Source organism: Marmota marmota, unplaced genomic scaffold (genome assembly GCF_001458135.2).
Source record: "Marmota marmota marmota unplaced genomic scaffold, marMar, whole genome shotgun sequence".
In the NCBI taxonomy this organism is placed as follows: domain Eukaryota; kingdom Metazoa; phylum Chordata; class Mammalia; order Rodentia; family Sciuridae; genus Marmota; species Marmota marmota.
In genome coordinates this window covers 7,602,343-7,626,360 of record NW_025999999.1, presented here as the reverse complement: position 1 = coordinate 7,626,360, position 24,018 = coordinate 7,602,343, and the positions used below count along the sequence as shown (strand labels likewise).

Genomic DNA, 24,018 nt, shown 5'->3' with positions numbered 1-24,018 from the left:
TCTATCCTAGGCACGCTAGTCAGGGGTAGCTCTTTGTCAGTGACCAAGAAAGGGCCAGGAAATTTGTGGGGAACCCTACAAGGAACCGGCTTATACCTTGATTTTATTCTCATTAACTTGATGTGTGCTTTCTCTTCCATCCAGAGCCCTGGCTCCATGGAGTTCGGGCTGCTCAGCGAGGCAGAGGCCCGGAGCCCTTCCCTATCGCTGTCAGACGCCGGCACTCCCCATCCTTCGCTCCCAGAACACGGCTGCAAAGGCCAAGAGCACAGCGGTGAGCACGCCCCCTCCTGGGGATGTAGGACATAACAACTCAGCTTCTAATCCGGTGTGACCCTGCCTGGCCGCCTGGGTGGGAGCAAGCGGGTGGTTGAGGAGGTTCCAAAACCCGACAATTCTCTCAGGCCTGGACGCCCTGTGACCTTACTCTCCCCCGCCATCCCCAGACTCGGAGAAGGCCTCTGTCTCGCTGCCCAGTGGCTCTCCCGAGGACGGCTCGCTGAAGAAGAAGCAGCGAAGGCAGCGCACGCACTTCACCAGCCAGCAGCTGCAGGAGCTGGAAGCGACCTTCCAAAGGAACCGCTACCCTGACATGAGCACGCGCGAAGAGATCGCAGTGTGGACCAACCTCACCGAGGCCCGCGTGCGGGTACTGCCTACCTGACCCTCAACCCTCACTAGCCTGGGCCTCCCTCCTCCAATCCCCTCCGCAGCTGTGGTTCTGAAGTCTGCCTGCTCCACCTCGAGGCCAACACCCGACACCCCGTGTTCGGAATCGGGACACCCCCATTCCTGCCCTCTAACCTTCAGTCTCTGCTTTTACCGTTCTTTACCACTGGCGAGCGCGTGTTGCTTCTTCCCCGACCCGATCTCTTTGTTTCTTTCCTTTACCATCTTTGATCCATCTTACTGTTCCCCCAGACCCTGAGGCTGCTGACTCTGTTCTACCACCCAGTTTCTGTTCTCGGGTGCCTGGCCCCGTGCGCTTTCAACCTGTCCCCAGCCACCTCGTTTCGTTTATCCTCCGCACGGCTCGGGCTGGGACCTCAATCCCCGCCTGGGTGCTCCACTTATCAACCACTGGGCTGGCCCCCAGCCCCATCCACCCCGAATCCTAATAGCTTTTCTCCCACGCCCGCAGGTGTGGTTCAAGAACCGACGCGCCAAGTGGCGGAAGCGCGAGCGCAGCCAGCAGGCAGAGCTGTGCAAGGGCGGCTTCGCAGCGCCGCTGGGCGGGTTGGTGCCGCCCTATGAGGAAGTGTACCCCGGCTACTCGTATGGCAACTGGCCACCCAAGGCGCTCGCCCCGCCGCTCGCCGCCAAGACCTTCCCGTTCGCCTTCAACTCTGTCAACGTGGGGCCTCTGGCATCGCAGCCCGTTTTCTCGCCACCCAGCTCCATCGCCGCCTCCATGGTGCCCTCAGCCGCAGCTGCCCCGGGCACTGTACCAGGCCCCGGGGCCCTACAGGGCCTGGGCGGGGCCCCTCCCGGGCTGGCTCCGGGCGCCGTGTCCTCTGGGGCAGTGTCCTGTCCTTACGCCTCGGCCGCAGCAGCCGCGGCTGCAGCCGCCTCTTCTCCCTACGTATATCGGGACCCGTGTAACTCGAGCCTGGCCAGCCTGCGGCTCAAAGCCAAACAACACGCTTCTTTCAGCTACCCCGCTGTGCCCGGGCCACCCCCGGCTGCCAACCTCAGTCCGTGCCAGTACGCCGTGGAACGGCCTGTATGAGCGACGGGCGGGTGGATCATCCCTTTGGGCGGGGTCAATAATTCACAGCTTACCCGGACTGGGGTCGTCTAGACTGGTTTGCCCCCGCCCCAGTGTCTGAGAGGGGTTCACGAGCAGCTGGGAGGCGGATAGCTCAGGAGCACTCCATCCCCTTCACGGCTCTAAGGGGTGAACTGGGCCCTACAGGCAGATCACGACCCTGGGACTAAGTCCTGGAATAGGGACCAGCCCCCCTGGGCCAACTCACCCTTGGCCCATCCCGCCTTCTCCAGACTCCCTCTACTCCGTTTTCAAAGATAAATGAAATAAATGTGCGCGGACTGTCAAAGGCCTGATGATTCAGAGTTGCGGTTGAGCCCTCATCCCTTCAACCTCCCCCATTGTCTAAAAGAAATCTGGCTGCAGAGGAAGGAGGTGAAGGTCCAGGCTTCTGGGGCTTCAGTCCCATTCACTCCCCTAAAGAATGGGGAAACCAGGACTCCTGGAGCAAAGGTGTGCACGCGTATGTGGAGTTGTTGAACCAGCTACTTCGCTGGCATCGGTCAAAGCTGGTGCTGCGGCGCCACCTCGTGGTCTCAGGGAGAACAGCTGGTAGGTCTTTCCAAAGTTTGCAAGGGTCAATTCTGCAACTTAGGAAGCTTAAGACTTTGAGATAACGTTACTCCGCCTTTCTGCACCCGTTTTTCACTGTTCCTATGAGGGGCTTGAGCCTCTAACAGCAATAAAATTATGGTCTGTAACAGACATTTATTAAGTGCCTACAGGCCTAGGATTGTTATTGTCTGTGTGTGTGCCTCATCCTTCCTCACACCCCTCAAGCCTCCCACCTGCAGATCACCGTATTACCAGCAGCCTTCTCCCATCACAGGAGCCCACTTCTTCCTCCAAACCCCTAAGCTCCATCTTCCATTTGGTCTGCATGCTTAATTTAAAAATAGAACAAAAGGAGAAAGATTTCTGGATAGAAATATAAATAACTCAGTTCTAGGAGCCCATCCAGTCCTAGTGCCTTCCCAGGGCCTCCTTGGCCTTCACTCATTCATTAAAGTACTAGACCACACCCTTACCCCAGGGTGACACTTCTTGTCTGTGATAACTTCCTGCCACCTTGGCGCACATTTCCCATGGGGAAATAATGCAGGGAAATCTCCCTAATCATTCTCCCAAATCTAAGCCCAACCCCTTAGTACCCTTTTGGAAGAGGAAATCTAAGGCTCTTTCTCTCCAATCTTTCACTGACTTTTGGCCATGGCTTTGACCTTGGGCCTGAAGTAGGTTTGTCGGAAGAAGTGGGCAAAGATGATGAAATAGGTGGCATACAAGACAAAGGACCAGGCGAATTCTTCCACTGTGATGTAGCACCCTTGTTCCTGCCTCCAGATGAAAGTCAGGATGCCAATGATGGCTCCTATAAACATCTGCAGGATCTGCAGGCTGGTGATGAGCATTGAAAGAATCCTGGGGCACTTCACTTTGGCAGCCTTCAGAGTGTAATAAGTGTACATAATGGCATGTACACCGAAGTTCATGGTCATGAACCAACCACCTGAAGGTACTTTGTTCTTGTATCCAAAGCTTGTGAATAGTAGCACTGTGCTGTGGTGGTACCAGTGCACAAAGATGAGTGGTCGCTTGCGCAGGATGATGAAGGCCGTGTCTCCTGGGAGATAAGAAGTCACATAGCTGGCAAACCTTCCAGTGCTGGGACCACCCTCTACATTGGGTGTAGGGGCCCAGGAGGAATTCTCAGGGTGGGGAGGAGTTTTTGTGGCAGAGAACCTGAAGAAGGGCTTAGGTGACATGTGTTGTTAGGACCTAGGGGTGGGGAAGGTATTCTCCATATGATGAGTGAGGGGAGGGCTCTGAGGAAGGGTGTGATTCACTGGGCACCAGAGAGACAAAGTCTTGTCACTCACCGAGTTCAATGATCTTGCTGAGAAGAAAGACACAGGACCAGAATCTGATTGTGGCATTTTCAATGTAGTTGGTGAAGCACACAGTTTGCTTCAGGCCCCCCCTAAGTAGCACAGTCCCCATATAGCCCCATGTTCTCACTGCCCCCAAGATACTGAAATGGAACAGAGAAAGAGAGTGTAAGACATCAATCCACCCTTTCCCCTAGCTTGACAAGGTCATTAAGTCTTGTGCTCCATCACCTCCTTACCCTTGCAGGGGGAACAGATCACAGATTCTGAGATCCTGGAGCCAATTTGAAAGATTCATCCAGTATTCCACAGGAAATGAGGGTTGGAAAATACCAGGGAATGTGAAGGGAGCTGAGACTGAAAGTAGAGTTAGTGTTCTTGGGATGGGGTGGAAGCCTAAGAAGTGAGTAGCAGTTTGGGGAAAATCAAAGGATTTGGGGGAAGAAAACATGGGAAGGAAGGACTGGGACAGTCTTGGAAGAGGGTGTTAGTTTCTGATAGTATTAGAGGCTGGAGAAATATATATATATACATTTTTTTGGTACAGGTAATTGAACCAAGGGGTGCTTAGCCACTGAGGCACATCCCAAACCTTTTTATTTTTCATCTTGAGAGAAGATCTCGCTAAGTTGCTTAGGGCCTCAATAAGTTGCCAAGGCTGGCTTTGAACATGTAATTCTTCTGCCTCTGCCTCCTAAATCTTTGGGATTACAGGCATGTGTCACTATGCCCTACTGAGGCTACAGAGATTTGGAAGTACAGATTCCATGAGTGCAAAAGGGATGGAGCAGAAATTGCCAGGTTGGGGTCTAGAAAAGAAGGAAAAGAGGGCAATATAGAAGAAGGTAAAAGTTGGGAGTCAATAAAACTGAGTTTCTGGAAAGTTTTAAGGGATGGAATGGAGGTCTAAATACTAGGTAGGAGGAGGGACTACCTTACCTGAAGATTGCAAGGCAGAAGGACCAGAGGATGAGAGGTCCCTGCAGGTTGAAGCCTTTCCGATCCTTCATGTAGTTCTGCCCCACAACAATGAGCAGCAGGTATATCAGAACTATGAAGAATGAGGTTGTCCTGGCAGGCAGAAGGCAGAGATGGGCTAAAAAGTGGCTGTTGGTCAGAGGAATGCCCACTCATCTCTCCAGGTTAATGTCTAGATTAGAGTTCCAACTCTGCCACTTACTAGCCATGTGATATTTTGGTTTTCTTATTTGTAAAGGTGGTGGGAGGTCCTCTCCTGACCATGTTAATTATAACACAGGGTAGGGGCTATATCCAAGGTGATTATTGCATTCTTTATTAGGCTGGAGACTGATGACCATTGGCCCATGACCCAGGGCTGTGGTGTAAGAATGTGGCAATAGCTTCTGCATTGGTTGGTTTATGGCAAATTGGCTTGAGCACAAAGTCAGCCCAAAGACACCTCTGGGGTAGCTTTAGGGCTAAGCCAGAGAGCCCTGGGAAAGCTTGGGAAAACTCCCTGGTTTTGCTTCAGTCTCCACAGAAAAGATGATGGGGCTTTTAGGGAGCATGATAATTAAGTAGAGCAGGTTGGAGGGGTTCTAATCAACCTCATTCTTCAGCTACCGGTTCTCTCTACACTCTTTCTTTGGCTTCTGTCTCTTCCCACACCCTGCTCCCCATACTCATTTCTGCATCCTTTCTTCTAGCTCTAATCTCTTCGAGGTGCCACACTACCTGCACCTTGGACAATGATGAGTTGGAGCTAGTATGAGGGATCCTATAACTTTGCTCTTTAAGAAAATCATTGCTGGCCTTCAGCCTACCCCGAACCCTCGCCCGGAGCACACAGTAGGGTCTGCCCACCGCACACACACACACCTGGCCCTTCCCCATTCCCAGGTCTCACCAGTATTCTTCTAAAAAGGGCCTTAAATCCTGGAACATCTCGAAGTTATAGGGCTGGAACAGTTGCCCCACTTCGTGGGAAACATTCATAGCTGTGACCATTTGGTTCTGCAGGCGTCCAGGTCCAGGGCTTGGAGGGCTGATAAAGAGACTGCGGGGCCGAGGACAAAATGAACCTCAGAGCGGGACCGAACGCAGCCAGGACAGAAAGAAAATTCCTGGGAGAGGCAGGAGGGGCTCGGAACCGGGTGTGAGCTACAGACCAGCCGGCTCGCGCCGCCGCCGCCGCCGCCGTATACAATGCGAATTGGTGAACTGCGGGCCTGACTGTGCTCGGGCCCCCTCCCCGCGCTCCGCCGTTATCCAATCTTGGCCGAGATACGCCCTGGTCCCGCCTCTGGGCCGCACCCTTCCCTGCATCCATCATCCCTGAGGGCCCCGCCCCTAGGCGCCCGCCGCGCCCCGCGAGGCCCTGAATCCTGTAGTGAGCCCTGGCCCCAACCACTTTGCCACCCTTTTCTCCATCATCACTTCCACTGCACCTGCTTGGCTCATCCTCCACCGCCTCGCAGAGAACTCAGCCCTGCCGGCCGTAACCTTTGACTCAGCTTGCTTTAATCTTAACCTTCTTGGCAGTGAGAATAAAATGGAGGTGTCCTTGGCCATGGTGCCCTCACCCAGAGATGGGGGAGGCAGTTTCCAGGATCCTTGAGATAATGGGAAAAATAGGCGTGGGATGAGGAAGAACTAGGCTGGGCAATGAAGAGCTCCTGTAGTCCCTTCTGCCTCCGAGATTTGGATCTCTGGTTGTGGGTGGAGGGAAATGAACTTTAATCAATTTCATTATTGAGACTGTTGATGTTGATGTTTGAGGAGGCGGTTGTTGAAGCTATTGTGATTTCTTTATAGTTTCCTGAATTCCTGAACTGCTCCTGTCTGACACCCAGTAATAACCTTGCAGAGGAAATGGGGTCACCCCCTGGGCTTCTGAAATTATTGTGTTTGGGTTTCCCAAAGGTCTCCTAGGGTTCAAGGAACCAGAGATCTAGTGCATCTCCCCAAGGCCTGCTGTTTTCTCTCTTCAGTCTGTGCTTGTCTAATAAAATCTAATTCTTTTCCCCCTATGTGCCCAGTCCAAAAGAAAGAAATGTTTTAAAACTTTTAAGAGCTTACCTGGCTATTCCTTATTTCTCTCCTACACTTTATGAAAACAAAAGAGAACTACAAGACTTGAGGCAGTTAGAGATAAGATGGAAATTTGCAAGGCAAGTGCTAAGAAAAATAAATACAAAATAGTTAAAATCAAGATATGTAAATAAGCAACTATGTGCAGTAAAGCCCAAAGGCTCTGAAACTACAGGAGCCAGGTAGAGATCTAATTCCACTTCCCTATCTATGGAAGGGTGGAGTAGAAAAATTCTGTCCGTGCTATTTAATTGACCCAAATGTACATTCTTTTCTCTCTGCAACTCATTCCCTTTAACCTGATTACTGCAACCACCACTGTAGTCACCTTAACTGGCTGTACCACTGCCTTCTTTAATACAGTGCTTCTCTTTTTATTGCACTGAAATCAGAAAAAAAGTTCCCAAACCTAGCTGATTACCAGATTCCTGAGCCCCTACCCAAGAAATTCTGACTCCATAGATAATCCCAGACAATACTTTGAAAACTAACACTTTCTGTCCTATTATCCAGAAAATGATTGACTAAAACCTAAACTAGGTCATGTTGCTTTTCAGTGGCTTCAGTGGCTCCTGATTGCACCATTAATTAATTGTTTTATGTTGCTATAACAAAATGCCTGAGGCTGGGTACTTGATAAATGAAAAACAACCAAGATCTGACAGCCATACCAGAGGTTATTCTGGCTGCGCCATAACATGGTGGATGGCATCTCATGATAGGGGCACATCTGAGAGTGACCACATAGTGAGAGAAGAAGCAAAAGAATGGGGAGGGGCCAGGCTCACTCTTTTATAACAATCAGCTCTTGTGGGAACTAACCAAGCTCTGCAAGAACTACATTAATCTCTATCAAGGGCCCCCATGATCTAATCATCTATTAAAGACCCCCACCACCTCAATACCGTTACATGGGGGTACCATGCTCCTAGCAAAAGAATTTCTGGAAGACACACTCAAACAATATTCAAACCATAATAACAGTCTACTTGTTATGAGATCTGAGTTCAAGTCCCAGTGCTACCATTAACTATTGGCTATGTGATTTTAGGCAAGTTACCTAACCTCTCAGATTAAATATTCTTCAACAGCAAAATGCAAATAGTTACACTTGCCTACCAAGGTTGGTATCAGTTTCCAATTCAGATAATGTCAGTGTGTCAGTGACAAGATATTATGGACTAGACACATGGAAGTTGGAAGTTTACAAATGCATAGAGAAAAGGTACTCAGTCTTGGATTTCTCTCAAATGAAACTGTTTTATATTTTCTTGTGTGAAAGTTTAATGAGGCTTGGGGGAGGTGTGTGTGGAAGAAGGAAAGAAAAAGGAAAATTTTTCAGAAACCTTCCCTAACCTTTGAACTTGGTTTGGTACCCCTATTACTGCTTTCATAGAATGCTATTTCTTTCTTTCAATGATAATTTAAAATTACTTGGTTGTTTTAATGATTTATTGATCAATGCCTGTTTTCTCTACTAGTCCTTGAGATCCATGAATGGAAAGGCTATTTCCATTTTTACTTAACATCATTCTCCTAACACTAGGCACATAGTGTATATTCAAGAAATATTAGTTGTGTCAGGTGCAGTGGTTCACATCTGGAATCCCAGGAACTCAGTAGGTTGAGACTGGAGGATTCAAGTTTAAGGCCTGGCTCAGAAAATTTAGCAAGGCCCAAAGCAACTTTGTGAGACCCTGTGTCAAAAAAAAATTATATATATATATATATATATATATATATATATATATATATGTGTGTGTGTGTGTGTGTGTGTGTGTGGTGTGTGTGTGTAGGCTAGGGATGTGGCTCAGTAGTAAATATTGTCTGAGTTAAATTCCTAGTGAAAGGAAGGAAGGAAGGAAGGAAGGAAGGAAGGAAGGAAGGAAGGAAGGAAGGAAGGTTGGTTCATTGCATGAGAGATTATATGGAAGAAATCCTCAGTCAGAAAATCTGGGTGATACTCTTTGTTTTTCCAGGATAAATATTCCAAGCTCATCTTCTCCTGAAAGAGTCAGCAGAAAGGAAGAATTGGTAACCACAGCATGGTGCAAGCAAGATGGACAACTCAGGGTATGGCTTTGGAAGTTTACATAATACTAGTCACTTAACATATTAGGTGATGAGAAATAGCTGCCTACTATGTCTATGCATTCTCAGTCCAACTTCTTTCCCCATTTTCAAACATTTATTTGAGGGTTGGGAGTGTGGCTCAGTGATAGAGTGTTTGCCTGGCCCTTGGTTTGATCCCTAGTACTGCAAAAAGAAAAGAAAACCGTTAATTTGACATCTCCAGTATATTTTGGTAGCATTCTCAGCAAAATTTTAAAGATGTTGTTTTGAAGGTTCCAGTCAGCTGGCCCCATTGATTTAGGCTATTCTTCCCAACTACCATTTATCTAATCTCTCAGGTTAGGAATTATGTTTTTTATTCTTCCATATGACACAAAGTTCTATCATTTCTTCTAGAAGTGGCCTGGTCATTAGGATGTCTCTATGCAAGCTGGGTGTAGTGGTGCAGCATGTAATCCCAACTACTCTGGAGGCTGAAGCAGGAAGATGGCAAATTTGAGGCCAGCCTTGACAACTTAGTGAGACCCTGTTTCAAAATAAAAAATAAAAAGGGCTGGAGACATAGTTCAATGATAGGGTGCCCTTGGGTTCAATACTGGTTCCATTCCCAGTATCAGGGGGAAAAAAAGGTTAAAGATGGTAAATGTTATATTATGTATCTATAACTACAATATTTTAAAAATATTTTAAGGGAGAGTCACAAAATAAGTGTATAGTTTTAAATAGGAAAGATAAAGAGTTAAATGTACATATTACACAAAAAGATTATTTATAGTCTCACCTATAACCTTTGATACATGGCTAAGGACACAAACAGGCTCATTTTATGTGCTCCAGTGCCTTCAAATGTACTGCTCATTTGCTGCCATAAAGGTACACTTGCAAAGCACATAACTTTATGTCCCTAGTATTGAGAGAGAAAAAAAAAAAAGACTCAACTTCCTTAGTAATTAAGGGAATGCAAATTATGGACTACGTATAGTATGTTCCTGATTAACAGCTATTAAATGAAACAAAAATTAAATACTGAACGCTGTTCAAAGCACTGAGGAACAGATTTATTAAAATTTGGCTAGTTGCCAGGATAATTGATATAATCCTTCTGAAAACACATTTAGGTAATACTTAGCAGGAGCCAGCTGGTTTTAACCCAGTGAAGTAAACAAAAAAGAAAAGAGAGTTTGTATGTATTAAAATACTTATGCCAGTGGAACTTAAAATAATACAGAACTGGAATCAATCCACAAATGGATAATTAAATTATTTAATACTAATGTCACAGAACACCTTATATCTACCAGAATGTAGAAACATGAAACTATATTTATAAAATAATATGAAATAAAAATAATATTTAAAACCATATCTACTATATTACCTCAATTATCTAAAAGTTATGATGTCTGTAAAGATGAAAGTTGAAAATAAACTCTGAAATGTGAAATAATTTGATAGGGTGGGTGAGGTATAGGCCAAAACTTATAGGTATTTTAAATTTCTTTTCATGTTTTCTTTTTTTAAAAAAATTTTTTTGGTAGTTGTATATGTACAACATGCCTTTATTTTACTTGTTTATTTTTATGCAGTGCTAAGGATCGAACCCAGTGCCTCACACATGCACTCTGCCATTAAGCTACAGCCCCAGCCCTCATGATGTTTTCTTATATTTGTAGATGGACACAATACCTTTATTTATTTATTTATTCATTCATTCATTCATTCATTTATTCATGTGGTGCTGAGAATCGAACCCATTGCCTCACACATGTTAGGCAAGCCCTCTACCACTGAGCTACAACCTCAGCCCTTTTCATGATGTTTTTATGTTGATGTCATAATATTTTGGAATGCTAGGCATTCCAAAAGTAATGCTTTATTTTTTATTTTGTTTTATTTTTATTTTTGAGATGGGGTCTCCCTATGTTGCCCAGGCTGGCTTTAAATTCCTGGACTCAAGTGATCCTCCTCCCTCACTCTCCTGAGTAGATGCTACTACAGGTGCATGTCATCACACCTGGCAAAAGTGCTTTTAATGACAGGAAATTCTCAAGATGTAAAGTTAAGTTTTTAAATGCAGAACATGAGGCTATATTATAGTATGGGCTCTTAGAGGGAAAGAAAATATATATATATATTTTTTTTTCAAATGAATACACTTTCATTATCAAGGGTGACAAACAAAAAGAAAAAAAGACCAAACATGTAAAAACCCAGGGTACTGGAAATACAAACTCAATTCATTCAAATTCAAGCTCATCCAGACCCTGGGTGCAAACCCTAGTGAGGTGAATGGAAGCACCAAGTCAGATAAAGGGGGACAGGAGTGAATCTGAGGCCAAGAGAAAGGGTGGGAAGGGCATCTCCCTAGGTCCCTTGGTGTTCACTCCCACAGTGGTATCTCCACCTTCCAATGACTGTGACCCTTCCAGTCCCTGTCCTCTTGGCTTCCACCCCACCCCAGCCATGGCTTTGAAGGCCAGTCCTGAATGGTCCTACCCTCCCTTGCTCCATCCTCACTTGCTCAGGCTTCTAGTCTTGCTCTTCTCCTCCTCCACATTCTTCTCAGTGATTAGTAGCAGGTTGGGGTACTGTATAAGCCTTAAGTGAGGCTGGGGGCCATGGGAGGTGGGATGGAGACAGGTGAAGAGAGGAGAAGAGCTGTCCAAAGACCCTTCTCTTCATGGGATCCCAAATTGTACAACCATCTCCTCTTTTGCATCTACACGGATCTAAGAAAGTGCACTGTAGGCATAAGCTATCCTGGAGACCTGCTCCAAGTCAGAGAAGGGGATAGGCTCGCTGGCCAGCACTTGGTGGGGCTGGCTGGTGAGAGATTGCAGCGGTGGCAGCTTCTTCCAATGCTGCTGCTCAGCACAGCCAGGCGGGTGCTGTACTGCCTTGCCCGGTGCATGTACTCATGCTGCTCCATGCCCTGGGAGTCTGCAGCAGACACATGATGATGTTGCTAGCTGTTTTTGCGAGGATGGAAGAGAGCAGGGCCTGCTCATCTGTGCGAAGGCAGGCTGTGGTAGTTGGGCTCAGCTCCATTGAGGGCTTTGGTGCGGGGTCGGGGCGGGCAATAGCAGCTTCCGCTCCTCTCGGTCCTGGTCCGAATCTTCGTTTACGCTGCTGTAGCAGCACCCCATGGCCGGGGTCGGGCCACTTAGAGGGAAAGAATATTTGTAAAATTTTTGTTGAGAAAAATATTGAAGAAAACAATGTAGAGAAAGAAGATTAGACAGAAATGCTCCAAAATGCTAATAGACTTTGTCTCTGGACGGTAGAATCTTTAAATTAGTTTTACAATCAGTAAATGCTCAAAACTAATAATAAATAAATTATTGAAATTTCTTGGATTTAAGTCTTTTTCTTCTTCCTACCTCTTTCTTATTTCTTTGGTGCTGGGGGTTGAACCCAGCTATCCTGGAGACTGAGGTAGGAGGATCTCTTGAGGCCAAGAGCGTGAGACTAGCCTGTGGGAGGCGGGCACAGGGGATGTGACTGGATGACATGACACAGAACCATAAAGAAAGAAAGAAAAAAAAAAAAGAATTTTAAGACAGCAACAACAGAGCATCAAACCAACATCTCTTCTTAGTTCTGTAAAACAAATAAGGTCACGGAGCAAATCGAAATCCTCCCAAACTGGAGAGGCAGAGGGGCAAATACAGAGAATTATAACATACCAGAGAAGAGATCTCTAAGGGAAACCAGTGAGGTAGGAGAACCTGAACTAGGTGCTAGTCCACATGATAGGTATGCATAAGTACAAGAATTTTAAAAATCCAGGAGGAGCCCAGTGTGATGGTGCAGGCCTGTAATCTCAGCAACTCAGGAGGCTGAGACAGAAGGATTGCAAGTTGGAGACCAAACTCAGCAACTTAGCAAGGCCCTAAGGACTTAGCAAGACCCTGTCTTAAAATAAAAAATAAAAAGAGCTGGGGATGTGGTTCAGTGGTTAAGTACCCTTGGGTTTAATCCTTGGTACAAAAAGAAAAAAAAAAGAAAAGAATAAACATCCAGGAAGAGAGATCTGGGGTTATAGCTCAACGGTAGAGCGCTTGCCTCACACAGGATGTGAGGCACTGGGTATGATCCTCAGCACCACATAAAAATAAATAAAATAAATAAAGATATTGTGTCCATATTAAAAATTTTTTTTTTTTTAATTCAGGAAGATGGGCTGGGGATGTGGCTCAAGCGGTAGTGCGCTCGCCTGGCATGCGTGCGGCCCGGGTTCCATCCTCAGCATCACATACAAACAAAGATGTTGTGTCCGCTGAAAACTAAAAAAATAAATATTAAAAAAATCTCTCTCTCTCTCTCTCTCTCTCTTTAAAAAAAAAAATTCAGGAAGAGGCTGGGGATATGGCTTATTGGTAAAGTGCTTGTCAAAAGGCGTCAGGCTCTAGGTTTAATACCCCACCACCACCCACAAATCCAGGGGGAATCTCATCTTGGAGGGTCTCCCATGATTTTTGAGTTTTACCTCCAGGAGCTCAACTAGACTCTCATAGTAAAGATAGAAGAAAACTCCCATTGTGGTCCTTGAAGAGAAGGGGAAAAATAACCTGTTATAGTTTGGATCTTAAAATGTCCCCTAAAAGCCCATGTATTAAAAAAGCATGATCCTCAGGTTGACATTAATGGAAGGTGGTAGACACCTTTAAGAGGTGAGGCTTAATGGAAGATTTTAGGTCACTGGGGGTGTGTCCTCAAAAGAAGATTGTGGGATTCTGGTCTCTTCCTCTCTGCTTCTTGGCGTCCTTCAGGAAGACTCCCCAATGTTTTACTGCCTCACCACAGGTCCAAAATCAATGGAACCAGGTGACTGAAACCTCCAAAACTGTGAGGCAAAAAACCCTTTCCAAAGGTTTTTTTTTTTTTTAAGTTGATTATCTTAGGTATTTTGTTTCAGTAACAGAAAACTGGATAACATAGAAGTATTTTGAAATATGAGTCCTCAATTTACAATGATTTAAGATTTCAAATGTTATGAATATAAGCAATGAATATTCAGTAGAAACCGTATTGTGATTTTAAATTTTATTTTTTTTCTCAGGCTATTGAGACACAGTGCAATACACTCTCAGGATGCTGAGCACCTATAGGAAGCTGAAATTCCCAGGGAGCCACAGGCCGGTAAGGGTAAACAACCAATATACTATAGTGTATTTTTCTAAACTATGATGTTCAGGAGGTTATGTGTATCAAGGACATTTCCAACTTAATAATTTTTAACTTAGAATGGGTTTGTCAGGATGTAATTCCCTAAGTCAAGGAACATTTGTATATCAGAACACCCTGACTGGGTGTGGTGGCACTTACCTGTAATCCCAGCATTTTGGGAGACTGAGACAGGAAGATCAAGAGTTCCAAGCCAGCCTCAGCAAAAGTGAGGCACTAGGCAACTTAGTGAGACCCTGTCTCTAAAGGAATACAAAATAGGGCTTGGGATGTGGCTCAGTGGCTGAGTTCCTCTGAGTTCAATCCCAAGTACCAAAAAAAAAAAAAAAAAGCCACCTCTGTTTCTCTAACCAAGACCTATCCTCAAGAGAAACTAGTTAACCATAGCCTAACCTGTTTGAGTTTTATCAGAGGCTAACTGATGTGGGGAAAAGGAAATCATTCCAGCCAGCTCTAGTCCTCCACATGGAAGAAGGAAGCTATCCAACTCTAAGCAACTCTAGCCATCCTGTCTCACCTAAGGAGGGAGCAACAACAACAACAACAAAACAAAATAAACAAACAAACAAAATCCCTGAGAAACACTTATGAAGTTCACAGTCCAGAAGCCCAGGCTCATTAAAAGACTGAGACCTAAACATAGGACTAGCATATGCTTCTTCCATACCTTACACCATATTACTAAAGCCCTACTTATAACAAATGCTTTTAACCAGTACCTCATGTCTGGCTATCAAGAAAAACTACAAGGCATACTAAAAGGCAATAAACACAGTTTGAAGAAACAAAACAAGCATCAGAACCAGGCATGGCAGGGATGTTGGAGTTATTAGACCAGGAATTTAAAACAATTGTGTTCACTATATTAAGAGCGCTAATGGATAAAGTAGATAGCATGCAGAACAGATGAGAATTGTAAGTAGACAGAAATTCTTAAAAAAAGAAGCAAAAAGAAATGCTAGAAATGTCACAGAATTGAAGAATACCTTTGATGGGCTTATTAGTGAATTGGATACAACTAAGGAAAGAAACTTTAAACTTGATGATACTTCAAAAGAAACCTCCAAATCTGAGGTCTGGGGATGTGGCTCAGTGGTAGAGCACAAGCTTAGCATGAAAAAGACCCAGGGTTTGATCACCAGCATATATGCATGCGTGTGTACTCATACAAATAAACACACACACACACACACACACACACACACTGTGCAGTGGCCAGCACTCTGCCAGGGTAGGTTCCTGCTCAGGAGGTGTGAGCTGCAATGAAAAGTCTGAAATAATTAGTAAGAAATAGAGACAAAGCTAGAAATTAGATATAAAAAGCAAAGTGTGTGATAGGTCTTCCAGCCCTAATAGGAGCTGAAACTGAACAACTGAAAAATGGCCCCAAGTCTTTATTTAAGGGGAGTACATCAAAGGCAGGGATAAGGTTTCAGCAGAAGGAGTCTTGGTAGTCTTGGTTCAGTGCTTGCTTCTTAGTGGATGTGGCAGCGGTCTTGCAGTAAACAGGTTGATTGGCATTTTGGCAAGCCAACCCAATTCTGAGAGGCTGTGTGGCTCCAGCGGGTCACCCCATCTCCAATGCTGTGCTGATCTTGTGATGGAGTAGGTAGGAAGCCACCTGAACCAGGTGTTCTCAAACCAGCAGGGTTGCTGCTGAGAGTTCCTGACACCAGGCTTTCCTGTCTAATGGCTTCAGCATTGTTTTAGTTCATGCACAGTTCATAGATGGTTCCTGGCACACACACACACACACACACACACACATACACACACACACACATCTCCAAATTTAAAAACAAAGGATAAAGATTGATATAAACAGAATATTCACTAACAATGGCAAAACAGTATAAATATTTGCAATGAGAATATCATAAGGAGAAGAGAGAAAAAGGAACAAAGAAATATTGAACAATAGTTAGCAAGAATTTCCCCAAATTAATGTCAGATATGAAACCATGGAGCCAGGAAGCTCAAACACCAAGATAAATACCCCCAAAAAATGACACTTAAGCATATTATTTATTTATTTTTGGTACTGGGGATTGAACACAGGAGTACTTTACCACCAAAGTACATCCCCATACCCTTTTATTTATTTATGTATTTATTATGTATTTATTTATTTATTTATTATTTTTTAATAACTTTATTTATGTGGTGCTGAGAATCAAACCCAGTGCCCCACATGTACTAGGCAAGCACTCTACAACTGAACCACAACCCCAGTCCCTTTTTTATTTTTTATTTTGAGACACTGTATCACTATGACCTTGTTAAGTTGCTGAGGCTGGCCTGAGACTTGGGATCCTCCTGCTTCAGCCTCCCAAATCACTGGGATTATAGGTGTGTTCCACTGCATCTCGCTAGGATGTCATTTCGAGGCCCTGGGTTCCATCCTCAGCATCACATAAAAATAAATAAGTTAATTAAAGAGATTGTATCCAACTACAACTAAAAAAATATTGAAAAAAAATATTAAAAAACAACAACAACAATAAGGAGCTGAGATTGTGGCTCAGTGGTAGAGCGCTTGCCTAGCATGTGTGAGGCACTGAGTTCAGTCCTTAGGGCCATATAAAAATAAAACAAAATAAAGGCATTCTGTCCATATACAACTACAAAATAAAATTTAAAAACAAAGTAATCCGGGCTTCTTAGAGGTGGCTGACTCCATGTCTAGGGCAAGAAATATAGAGAAGCTTAAAATATATCATTATATCAGGAAGAACGGAAATTAACAAAAACTACTGGTTCGTCAGAAAGATTCAGGATACTGTGTGCATGTACTAATATGTAAGAACAGATCCCATCATTATGTATAACTATAATGTACCAATATAAATGTGGGGAAAAAAAGACTCAGGAGACTCTGGACTGGGTGGTGAAGGCCTGTAATCTCAGCTACTTGGAGGCTGAGGCAGGAGGATCACAAGTTTGAGACTAGCCTGTGCAATTTGGCAAGATTCTCTCTCAAAATGAAATGAAATGAAAGGAGGTAGGATTAACTCAGTGCTAGAGCACTTGCCTAGCATGTGTGAGGCCCTGGGTTCAGTCTTCAGTACTATGCAGACATACACACACACACATACACATACACACAAAAGACTGAGAGCCAACCTAAATAAACACGTTGGCAAAAAAAAAAGGTATACCATTAGAAAATCAATGAGAGTAATAGCTATAATGGATTGAAATACATCAAGTGGATTAAATCTATTTATTCATAATCTATTTATTTATTTAGTTAGTTATTTTATTGTTGGGGATGGAAACTAGGGCCTTGCTCATTCAAGACAAGCCTTCTACCACTGAACTACACTCCCACTTTATTGGTACAAAACCAACTTTATTTGGTCACTTTAAAAGGATACTAGGGGACCAACTCATTATTTTGAAAATTGGTAAAGAAAGCAAATAAATCAATATTTCTTATGCTTTACCTATATTAACTGTGTCTCACAGTAACCAAATAGGTGCTAAGGGAAACTTTCTCCTTGCAGAAATATTCCAGCTAATAAGCAAATTAGAAATAATAAAATTAAAACATCACAATTGGTAACCTAATCAATTAATGGGTCTAGGAAAATATCATCAATAGCTGACAACATTATTAAAACAAGGTATGGGGGCTGGGGATGTGGCTTAAGTGGTAGTTCGCTCGCCTAGCATGCATGAGGCATGGGGTTCGATTCTCAGCACCACATAAAAATAAAAATAAAGACATTGTGTCCACCTAAAACTGAAAAACAAATATTAAAATAAAATAAAACAAGGTGTGGGGGCTGGAGTTTTGGCTCAGTGGTAGAGAGCTTGCCTAGCAAGTTCAACCCTCAGCACCACATAAAAATAAATAAATAAAATAAAGGAATTGTGTCCATCTACACCTAAAAAAAAATATTAAAAACAAGATTTGCAATATACAATGTCATTAACAAAGTTGTTCTGCTTTTATTTTTTCCATATTTTTATTGATGCATAATAGTTGTACATAATGCTGGAGTTTGTTATTAATATTTGTACATACACACAACATTACAATATAATTTGGACAATATCATTCACTATATTTCCTCTTTCTCTCCTCTCCATCTTTGCCCTGGTCTCTTTCCTCTATTCTACTGATCACCGTTCCATTTTCATAAGATTCCCCCATCTTTCATTTCCTTTTTCCTCTCTAGCGTCCACATATGAGAGAAAACATATGGCCCCTGATTTATTGAAATTGGTTTATTTAGCTTAACATAATATCTTCAAGTTTCACCCATTTCCCTGCAAATTACATAATTTCATTCTTTTTTAATTTATTTTTTAGTTATAGTTGAACACAATACCTTTATTTTATGTGGTGCTGAGGATTGAACCCAGGGCCTCGCATGTGCCAGGCGAGTGCTCTACAGCTAAGCCACAACCCCAGCCCACATAATTTCATTCTTTATGACTGAATAAAACTCCATTGTGCATTGTTAGGGTCTAGACATAGGTGTTCTCCTAAGCTCATGTGTTAGACAATGCAAGAATTTTTTCTTTTCTTTTCTTTTTTGGTATTGGAGATTGAACTCAGGGACACTCGACCACTGGGCCACATCCCCAGCCTATTTTGTATTTTAGTTAGAGACAGGATCTCACTGAGTTGCTTAGTGCCTTGCCATTGCTGAGGCTGGCTTTGAACTCACAATCCTCCTGCCTCAGCCTCCCAAACTGCTGGTATTATGACGTTCATAACCGCACCCAGCAATGCAAGATTTTTAAGATGTGAAATGATTGGGTTATGAGAGCCTTAATCTAATCAGGGATTAATCCCTTTATGTGGATTAACTGTATGGTAACTGTAGGCAGGTGGGGTGTGGTTGGAGGAGGTAGGTCACTGGGGTGTGACTTTAGGGTTTATATTTTGTCCCTAGTGAGCTCAGTTCCATTTCTGCTTTCTGATTGCCATGTCTTGAGCTGCTTTCCTCTTCCACACTGCTTCTCTATGATCTTCTGCCTCACCTCGGGTTCAGAGCAATGGAATTGAACATCTGTGGACTGAGATCTCTGAAATCATGAGCACCAAATAATAGTTCCTCCTCTAAAATTGTTCTTGTCGAGTCACAGGAGCAAAAAGCTGACCAAAACACACACACACACACACACACACACATTCTTTATCTATTTATCCAGTAACAGACACCTAGGCCTGTTGTAAAGACCTTCTCCTATTGTAAATTGTGCTGCTATAAACATGGGTATGCATGGATTTCTGTAGTATGCTGATTTTAATTCTTTAGGATAGACACTGAGAAGTGATATAGTCAAGTTATATGGTGGTTCCATTGCTAGTCTTTCATAAGAAACTCCCTATTGATTTCCATAGTGGCTGTATTCATATACAGTCCCACCAACAGTGCAAAAGTAGTCCTTTTCCTCCACATCTTCTCCAGCATTTATTATTTTTGTATTCTTGATAGCCATTCTAATTAGAGTGAGATGACATCTTTTTAAAAAAATATATTTATTTTTTAGTTGTAGTTGGACACAATATCTTTATTTTATTTATTTATTTTTGTGTGGTGCTGAGGATCAAACCCAGGGTCTTGCACCTGCTAGGTGAACGCTCTACCTCTGAGCCACAACCCCAGCCTGAGATGAAATCTTAATGTAGTTTTTATTTATTTTCTCTAATTGCTAATTATGTTAAACATTTTTTTTATATATTTTTGGCCATTTTTATTTCTTCTTTTGTGAAGTGTCTGTTCAATTCATTTGCCCATTAATTAATCGGGTTACTTTTTTATCCTCGCCCTACTAGGGATTGGACCCAGGGACACTTTACTTTACTACTTAACTACATCCCCAGCTCTTTTAGTTTTTGAGACAGGAGCTTGCTGGCCTCAAACTTGTGATCCTTCACTTTCAGTCTCCTGATTCTCTGGGATTAAAGGCATGCCAAAATTAAGTCCCCCAAAATTCTCTGAAGACTTACAGTATTTCTTTTTGTTTCATTTTGGTTGTTATTGCTGGGAATTGAATCTAGGGCCTCACAAAGACTAAGCCTGTGCTTTTCACTGTTTATGCTATACTCATAGCCCTCTTCTGTTACTTTTTGGTTATTATTAGTGTGTGTATGTATGTGTGTGTGTGAAGTTTTTTGAGTTCTCTATGTATTCTGGATATTAGTCCTCTGTCAGAAGAGTAGCAAATAATTTCTTCTGTTTTATAGGTTCACTCTTCACATTCTTGTTTCCTTTGCTGTGCAGAAACTTTTAATTTGATGTCATTCCATTTGTTTACTCTTGGCATTATTCCTTAAATTTTATGGGTTCTATTGAGAAAGTCATTGCCTATGCCTATGTGTTGGACTATTGACCCTATTTTCTCTTCTAGGAGTTTCATAGTTTCTGGTCTAATTCCTAGGTCTTTTATCCATTTTGAGTTGACCTGTACAGAGTGAAATAAAGGTCTAGTCTCATTCTTCTACATATGGACAACCAGTTTTCCCAGCACCATTTGTTAAAAAGGCTATATTTTCACCAATGTATGTTTTGGGCACCTTTTCCAAGGATCAGAGGACTGTATCTATGTATTTTATTTTTTTCCATTGGTCTATGTGTCTGTTTTTAGGACAGCACCATACAGGTTTTGTTACTATAGCTTTATAGTATAGTTTGAAGTCAGGTATTTTGATGCTTCCAGCATGGCTTTTTTTTGGCTTAGAATTTCTTTGGCTATTTTGGGTCTTTTGTTTTTCCAAATGTATTTTATGACTGTCTTTTTATAGTTCTGTGAAGAATTTCACTGGTGTTTTGATGGGGATTGTGTGGAATCTGCATATTTTAGTAATATGGCCATTTAAACAATATTAACTCTGCCTGTCCATGAACTTGGGATATCTTAACATCTGTGTCTTCAATTTTCTTTTTTAATCTTCTGTAGTTTTCATTATAGAGGTCTTTCACCTCCTTTTTTTAATATTTATTTTTTAGTTTTCGGTGGACACAACATCTTTATTTTATTTTTATGTAGTGCTGAGGATCGAACCCAGTGCCCCGCATATGCCAGGCGAGTGCGCTACCGCTTGAGCCACGTCCCCAGCCCTCTTTCACCTCCTTGATTCGATTTATTCCTACTTTTTTGTTTGTTTGTTTTTATTTTTGTTTTTGAGGCTATTGTGAATGGGATTGTTTTCCTGATTTTTTTCCTCAGCAGATTCATCATTGGTATATAGGAAAGCTACTGATTTTTATTGTTATTTTGCAACCTGCTATTTTGCTGAATTTATTAGCTCTAACAGCTTCTAGGAGGGTTTTTTTGATTTTGTAAATATGGGATCATATCAACAGCAGTGATAATTTGACTTCTTGCTTTTCTATTTTTATCCATTTTATTTCTCTTACTTAATTGCTCTGGATAGAATTTCTAGTACTATATTGTTCAGGACTTTAAAGAAAATGCTTTCAGTTTTTCCCCATTTATTATGAGATTGGCTTTGGACTTGTCATACAGAGCCTTCATGATTTTGTGGTAAATTCCTTCTATCTCTATTTTTTTTTCAGTGTTTTTATCATGAATGGTGCTGGATTTTGTAAAAGGCTTTGTCTGCATCTGTTGAGATGACTATGAGATTTTTTGGTCCTTGATTCTACTTATATGGTGAATTACATTTATTAATTTGTATATATTAAACCATCCTTGCATCCCTGGGATAAAACCAGTTTGGACATGATGTACAAGTCTTCTTACTATGTTGTTGAGTGCAATTTGCTAATATTTTATTAAGAATTTTTGCATCTAAGTTTATCAGGGATATGAATCTATAATTTTCTTTCCTTGATGTGTCCTTATCTGGCTTTGGTATGAGTGTAAGACTGGCTTCATAGAATTAATTGGGAAGTATTCTATCCCTTTGTATTTCATGGAATGGTTTGAGGAGTATTGGTATTAGTCCTTCTTCAAAGGTCTGGTGGGATTTAGCTTAGACTCTACATGGTCCTGGGCTTTTCTTGTTGGATAGCTTTTTATTATGCTCCTATCTCATTGCTAGTTATTGGTCTGTTTAGTTTTTTTTTTAATTTTTATTCCAATTTGTTATATATGACAGCAGAATGTATTCCAAATCATATTACACATATAGAACACAATTTTTCAAATCTCTGGTTGTACACAAAGTAGAGTCACACCATTCATGTCTTCATACATGTACTTAGGGTAATGATGTCTCATTCCACTATTTTCCTACCCTCATACCCTTCCTCACACTCTCCTTTGCCCTATCTAGAATTCATCTAATCCTCCCATGCCCCCCACCGCCATCCACATTATGAATCAGCATCCTTAAATCAGAGAACACATTTGGCATTTGGGTTTTGGGGATTGGCTAACTTCACTTAGCATTATATTCTCCAACTCCATCCATTTACCCGCAAATGCCATGATTTTATTCTTTATTTTTAGTGCTGAATAATATTCCATTTATATGTATACCACATTTTCTTTACCCATTCATCTATTGAAGGGCATCTAGGTTGGTCCCACAGTTTAACTATTGTGAATTGTGCTGCTATAAACATTGATGTGGCTGTGTCCCTGTAGTATGCTGTTTTTAGGTCCTTTGGGTATAGATGGAGGAGTGGGATAGCTGGGTCAAATGGTGGTTCCGTTCCCAGCTTTCCAAGGAATCTCCAAACTGTTTTCAATATTGGCTGCATCAATTTTCAGCCCCACCAGCAATGTATGAATGTGCCTATTCCCCCACATCCTCACCAACATTTATTGTTGTTTGTATTCTTAATAGCTGCCATTTTGACTGGAGTGAGATGAAATCTTAGAGTAGTTTTGATTTGCATTTCTCTAATGGCTAGAGATGTTGAACATTTTTTCATATATTTGTTGATTGACTGTATATCATCTTCTGAGAAGTGTTAGTTCAGGTCCTTGACCCATTTGTTGATTGGGCTATTTGTTTTTTTTTTGTTTTTTTTTTTTTGGTGATTAGCTTTTTGAGTTCTTTACATACCTAGAAATTAGTGCTTTATCTGATGTGCAGGTGGTGGTAAAAATTTGTTCCCAAAATGTAGGCTCTCTATTCACCTCACAGATTGTTTATTTTGCTGAGAAGAAGCTTTCTAGTTTGAATCCATCTCATTTATTGATTCTTGATTTTCATTCTTGGACTATAAGAGTCTTATTAAGGAAGTTGGGGCCTAATCCAACATGATGGAGATTTGGGCCTGCTTTTTTCTTCTATTAGATGCAGAGTCTCTGGTTTAATTCCTAGATCCTTGATCCACTTTGAGTTGAGTTTTGTGCATGGTGAGAGATAGGGGTTTAATTTCATTTTGTTGCATATGGATTTCCAGTTTTCCTAGCACTGTTTGTTGAAGAGGATTTCTCCCATGTATGTTTTTGGTGCCTTTGTCTAATATAAGATAACTGTAATTATAGGGGTTAGTCTCTGTGTCTTCTATTCTGTACCATTGATCTACCAGTCTATTTTGGTACCAATACCATGCTGTTTTTGTTACTATAGCTCTGTAGTATAGTTTAAGATCTGGTATCTGGTATCTGCCATCTGCTTCACTCTTCTTGCTAAGAATTGTTTTAGCTATTCTGGGTCTTTTATCTTTCCAGATGAATTTCATGACTATTTTTTCTGTTTCTATGATGAATGTCCTTAGGATTTTGATTGGAATTGCATTAAATCTGTATAGTGTTTTTGGTAGTATGGTCATTTTGACAATTTTTTAAAGATATTTTTTAGTTGTTGATGGATTTTTATTTTTTAATATTTGTATATGGTGCTGAGAATCGAACCCAGTGCCTCATGCATGCTAGGCAAACGCTTTACCACTGAGCCACAACCCCAGCCCCTCATTTTGACAATATTAATTCTGCCTTTCCAAGAACAAGGGAGATCTTTTCATCTTCTAAGTTCTTTTTAAATTTCTTTCTTTAGTGTTCTGGAGTTTTAATTGTAGAGGTCTTTCACCTCTTTTGTCAGGTTGATTTCCCAAGCATTTTATTTTATTTTATTTTGAGGCTATTATAAATGGGGTAGTTTTCCTCGTTTCT

At 42.2% G+C, this 24,018-nt stretch overlaps 2 protein-coding genes and 1 pseudogene across 2 annotated transcripts; 1 reads left to right on the top strand and 2 right to left on the bottom strand.

The window, feature by feature from the left end:
• Positions 1 to 2,297, top strand: Pitx3 (paired like homeodomain 3). The gene is made up of 3 exons (XM_015494705.2): positions 1 to 274; positions 447 to 649; positions 1,142 to 2,297. Exons 1-3 carry the CDS (start codon positions 121 to 123, stop codon positions 1,727 to 1,729), a joined length of 945 nt encoding a protein of 314 aa, XP_015350191.2. The 5' UTR covers positions 1 to 120; the 3' UTR covers positions 1,730 to 2,297.
• A 13-nt stretch (positions 2,298 to 2,310) lies between these two features.
• Elovl3 (ELOVL fatty acid elongase 3) lies at positions 2,311 to 5,839 on the bottom strand. The gene is made up of 4 exons (XM_015494898.2): positions 5,522 to 5,839; positions 4,594 to 4,725; positions 3,646 to 3,797; positions 2,311 to 3,389 (listed from the first exon to the last, which is right to left on the bottom strand). The coding sequence occupies exons 1-4, from the start codon at positions 5,620 to 5,622 to the stop codon at positions 2,962 to 2,964; spliced, it is 813 nt and encodes a 270-aa protein (XP_015350384.1). The 5' UTR covers positions 5,623 to 5,839; the 3' UTR covers positions 2,311 to 2,961.
• A 5,086-nt stretch (positions 5,840 to 10,925) lies between these two features.
• On the bottom strand, positions 10,926 to 11,924 carry LOC107149994 (annotated as a pseudogene).
• Positions 11,925 to 24,018: the final 12,094 nt, after the last annotated feature.

Excerpts from the sequence above, each read along its gene's own strand:
- Pitx3 (XM_015494705.2), top strand. The coding sequence starts at position 121 with ATGTGTGCTTTCTCTTCCATCCAGAGCCCTGGCTCCATGGAGTTCGGG. Across the intron at positions 275-446 it reads CAAAGGCCAAGAGCACAGCG|ACTCGGAGAAGGCCTCTGTC; the intron begins GTGAGCACGCCC and ends CGCCATCCCCAG. Across the intron at positions 650-1,141 it reads TCACCGAGGCCCGCGTGCGG|GTGTGGTTCAAGAACCGACG; the intron begins GTACTGCCTACC and ends CCACGCCCGCAG.
- Elovl3 (XM_015494898.2), bottom strand. The coding sequence starts at position 5,622 with ATGGTCACAGCTATGAATGTTTCCCACGAAGTGGGGCAACTGTTCCAG. Across the intron at positions 3,798-4,593 it reads TTCTGCCTTGCAATCTTCAG|TATCTTGGGGGCAGTGAGAA; the intron begins GTAAGGTAGTCC and ends GTTCCATTTCAG. Across the intron at positions 3,390-3,645 it reads CAGCAAGATCATTGAACTCG|GAGACACGGCCTTCATCATC; the intron begins GTGAGTGACAAG and ends CTTATCTCCCAG.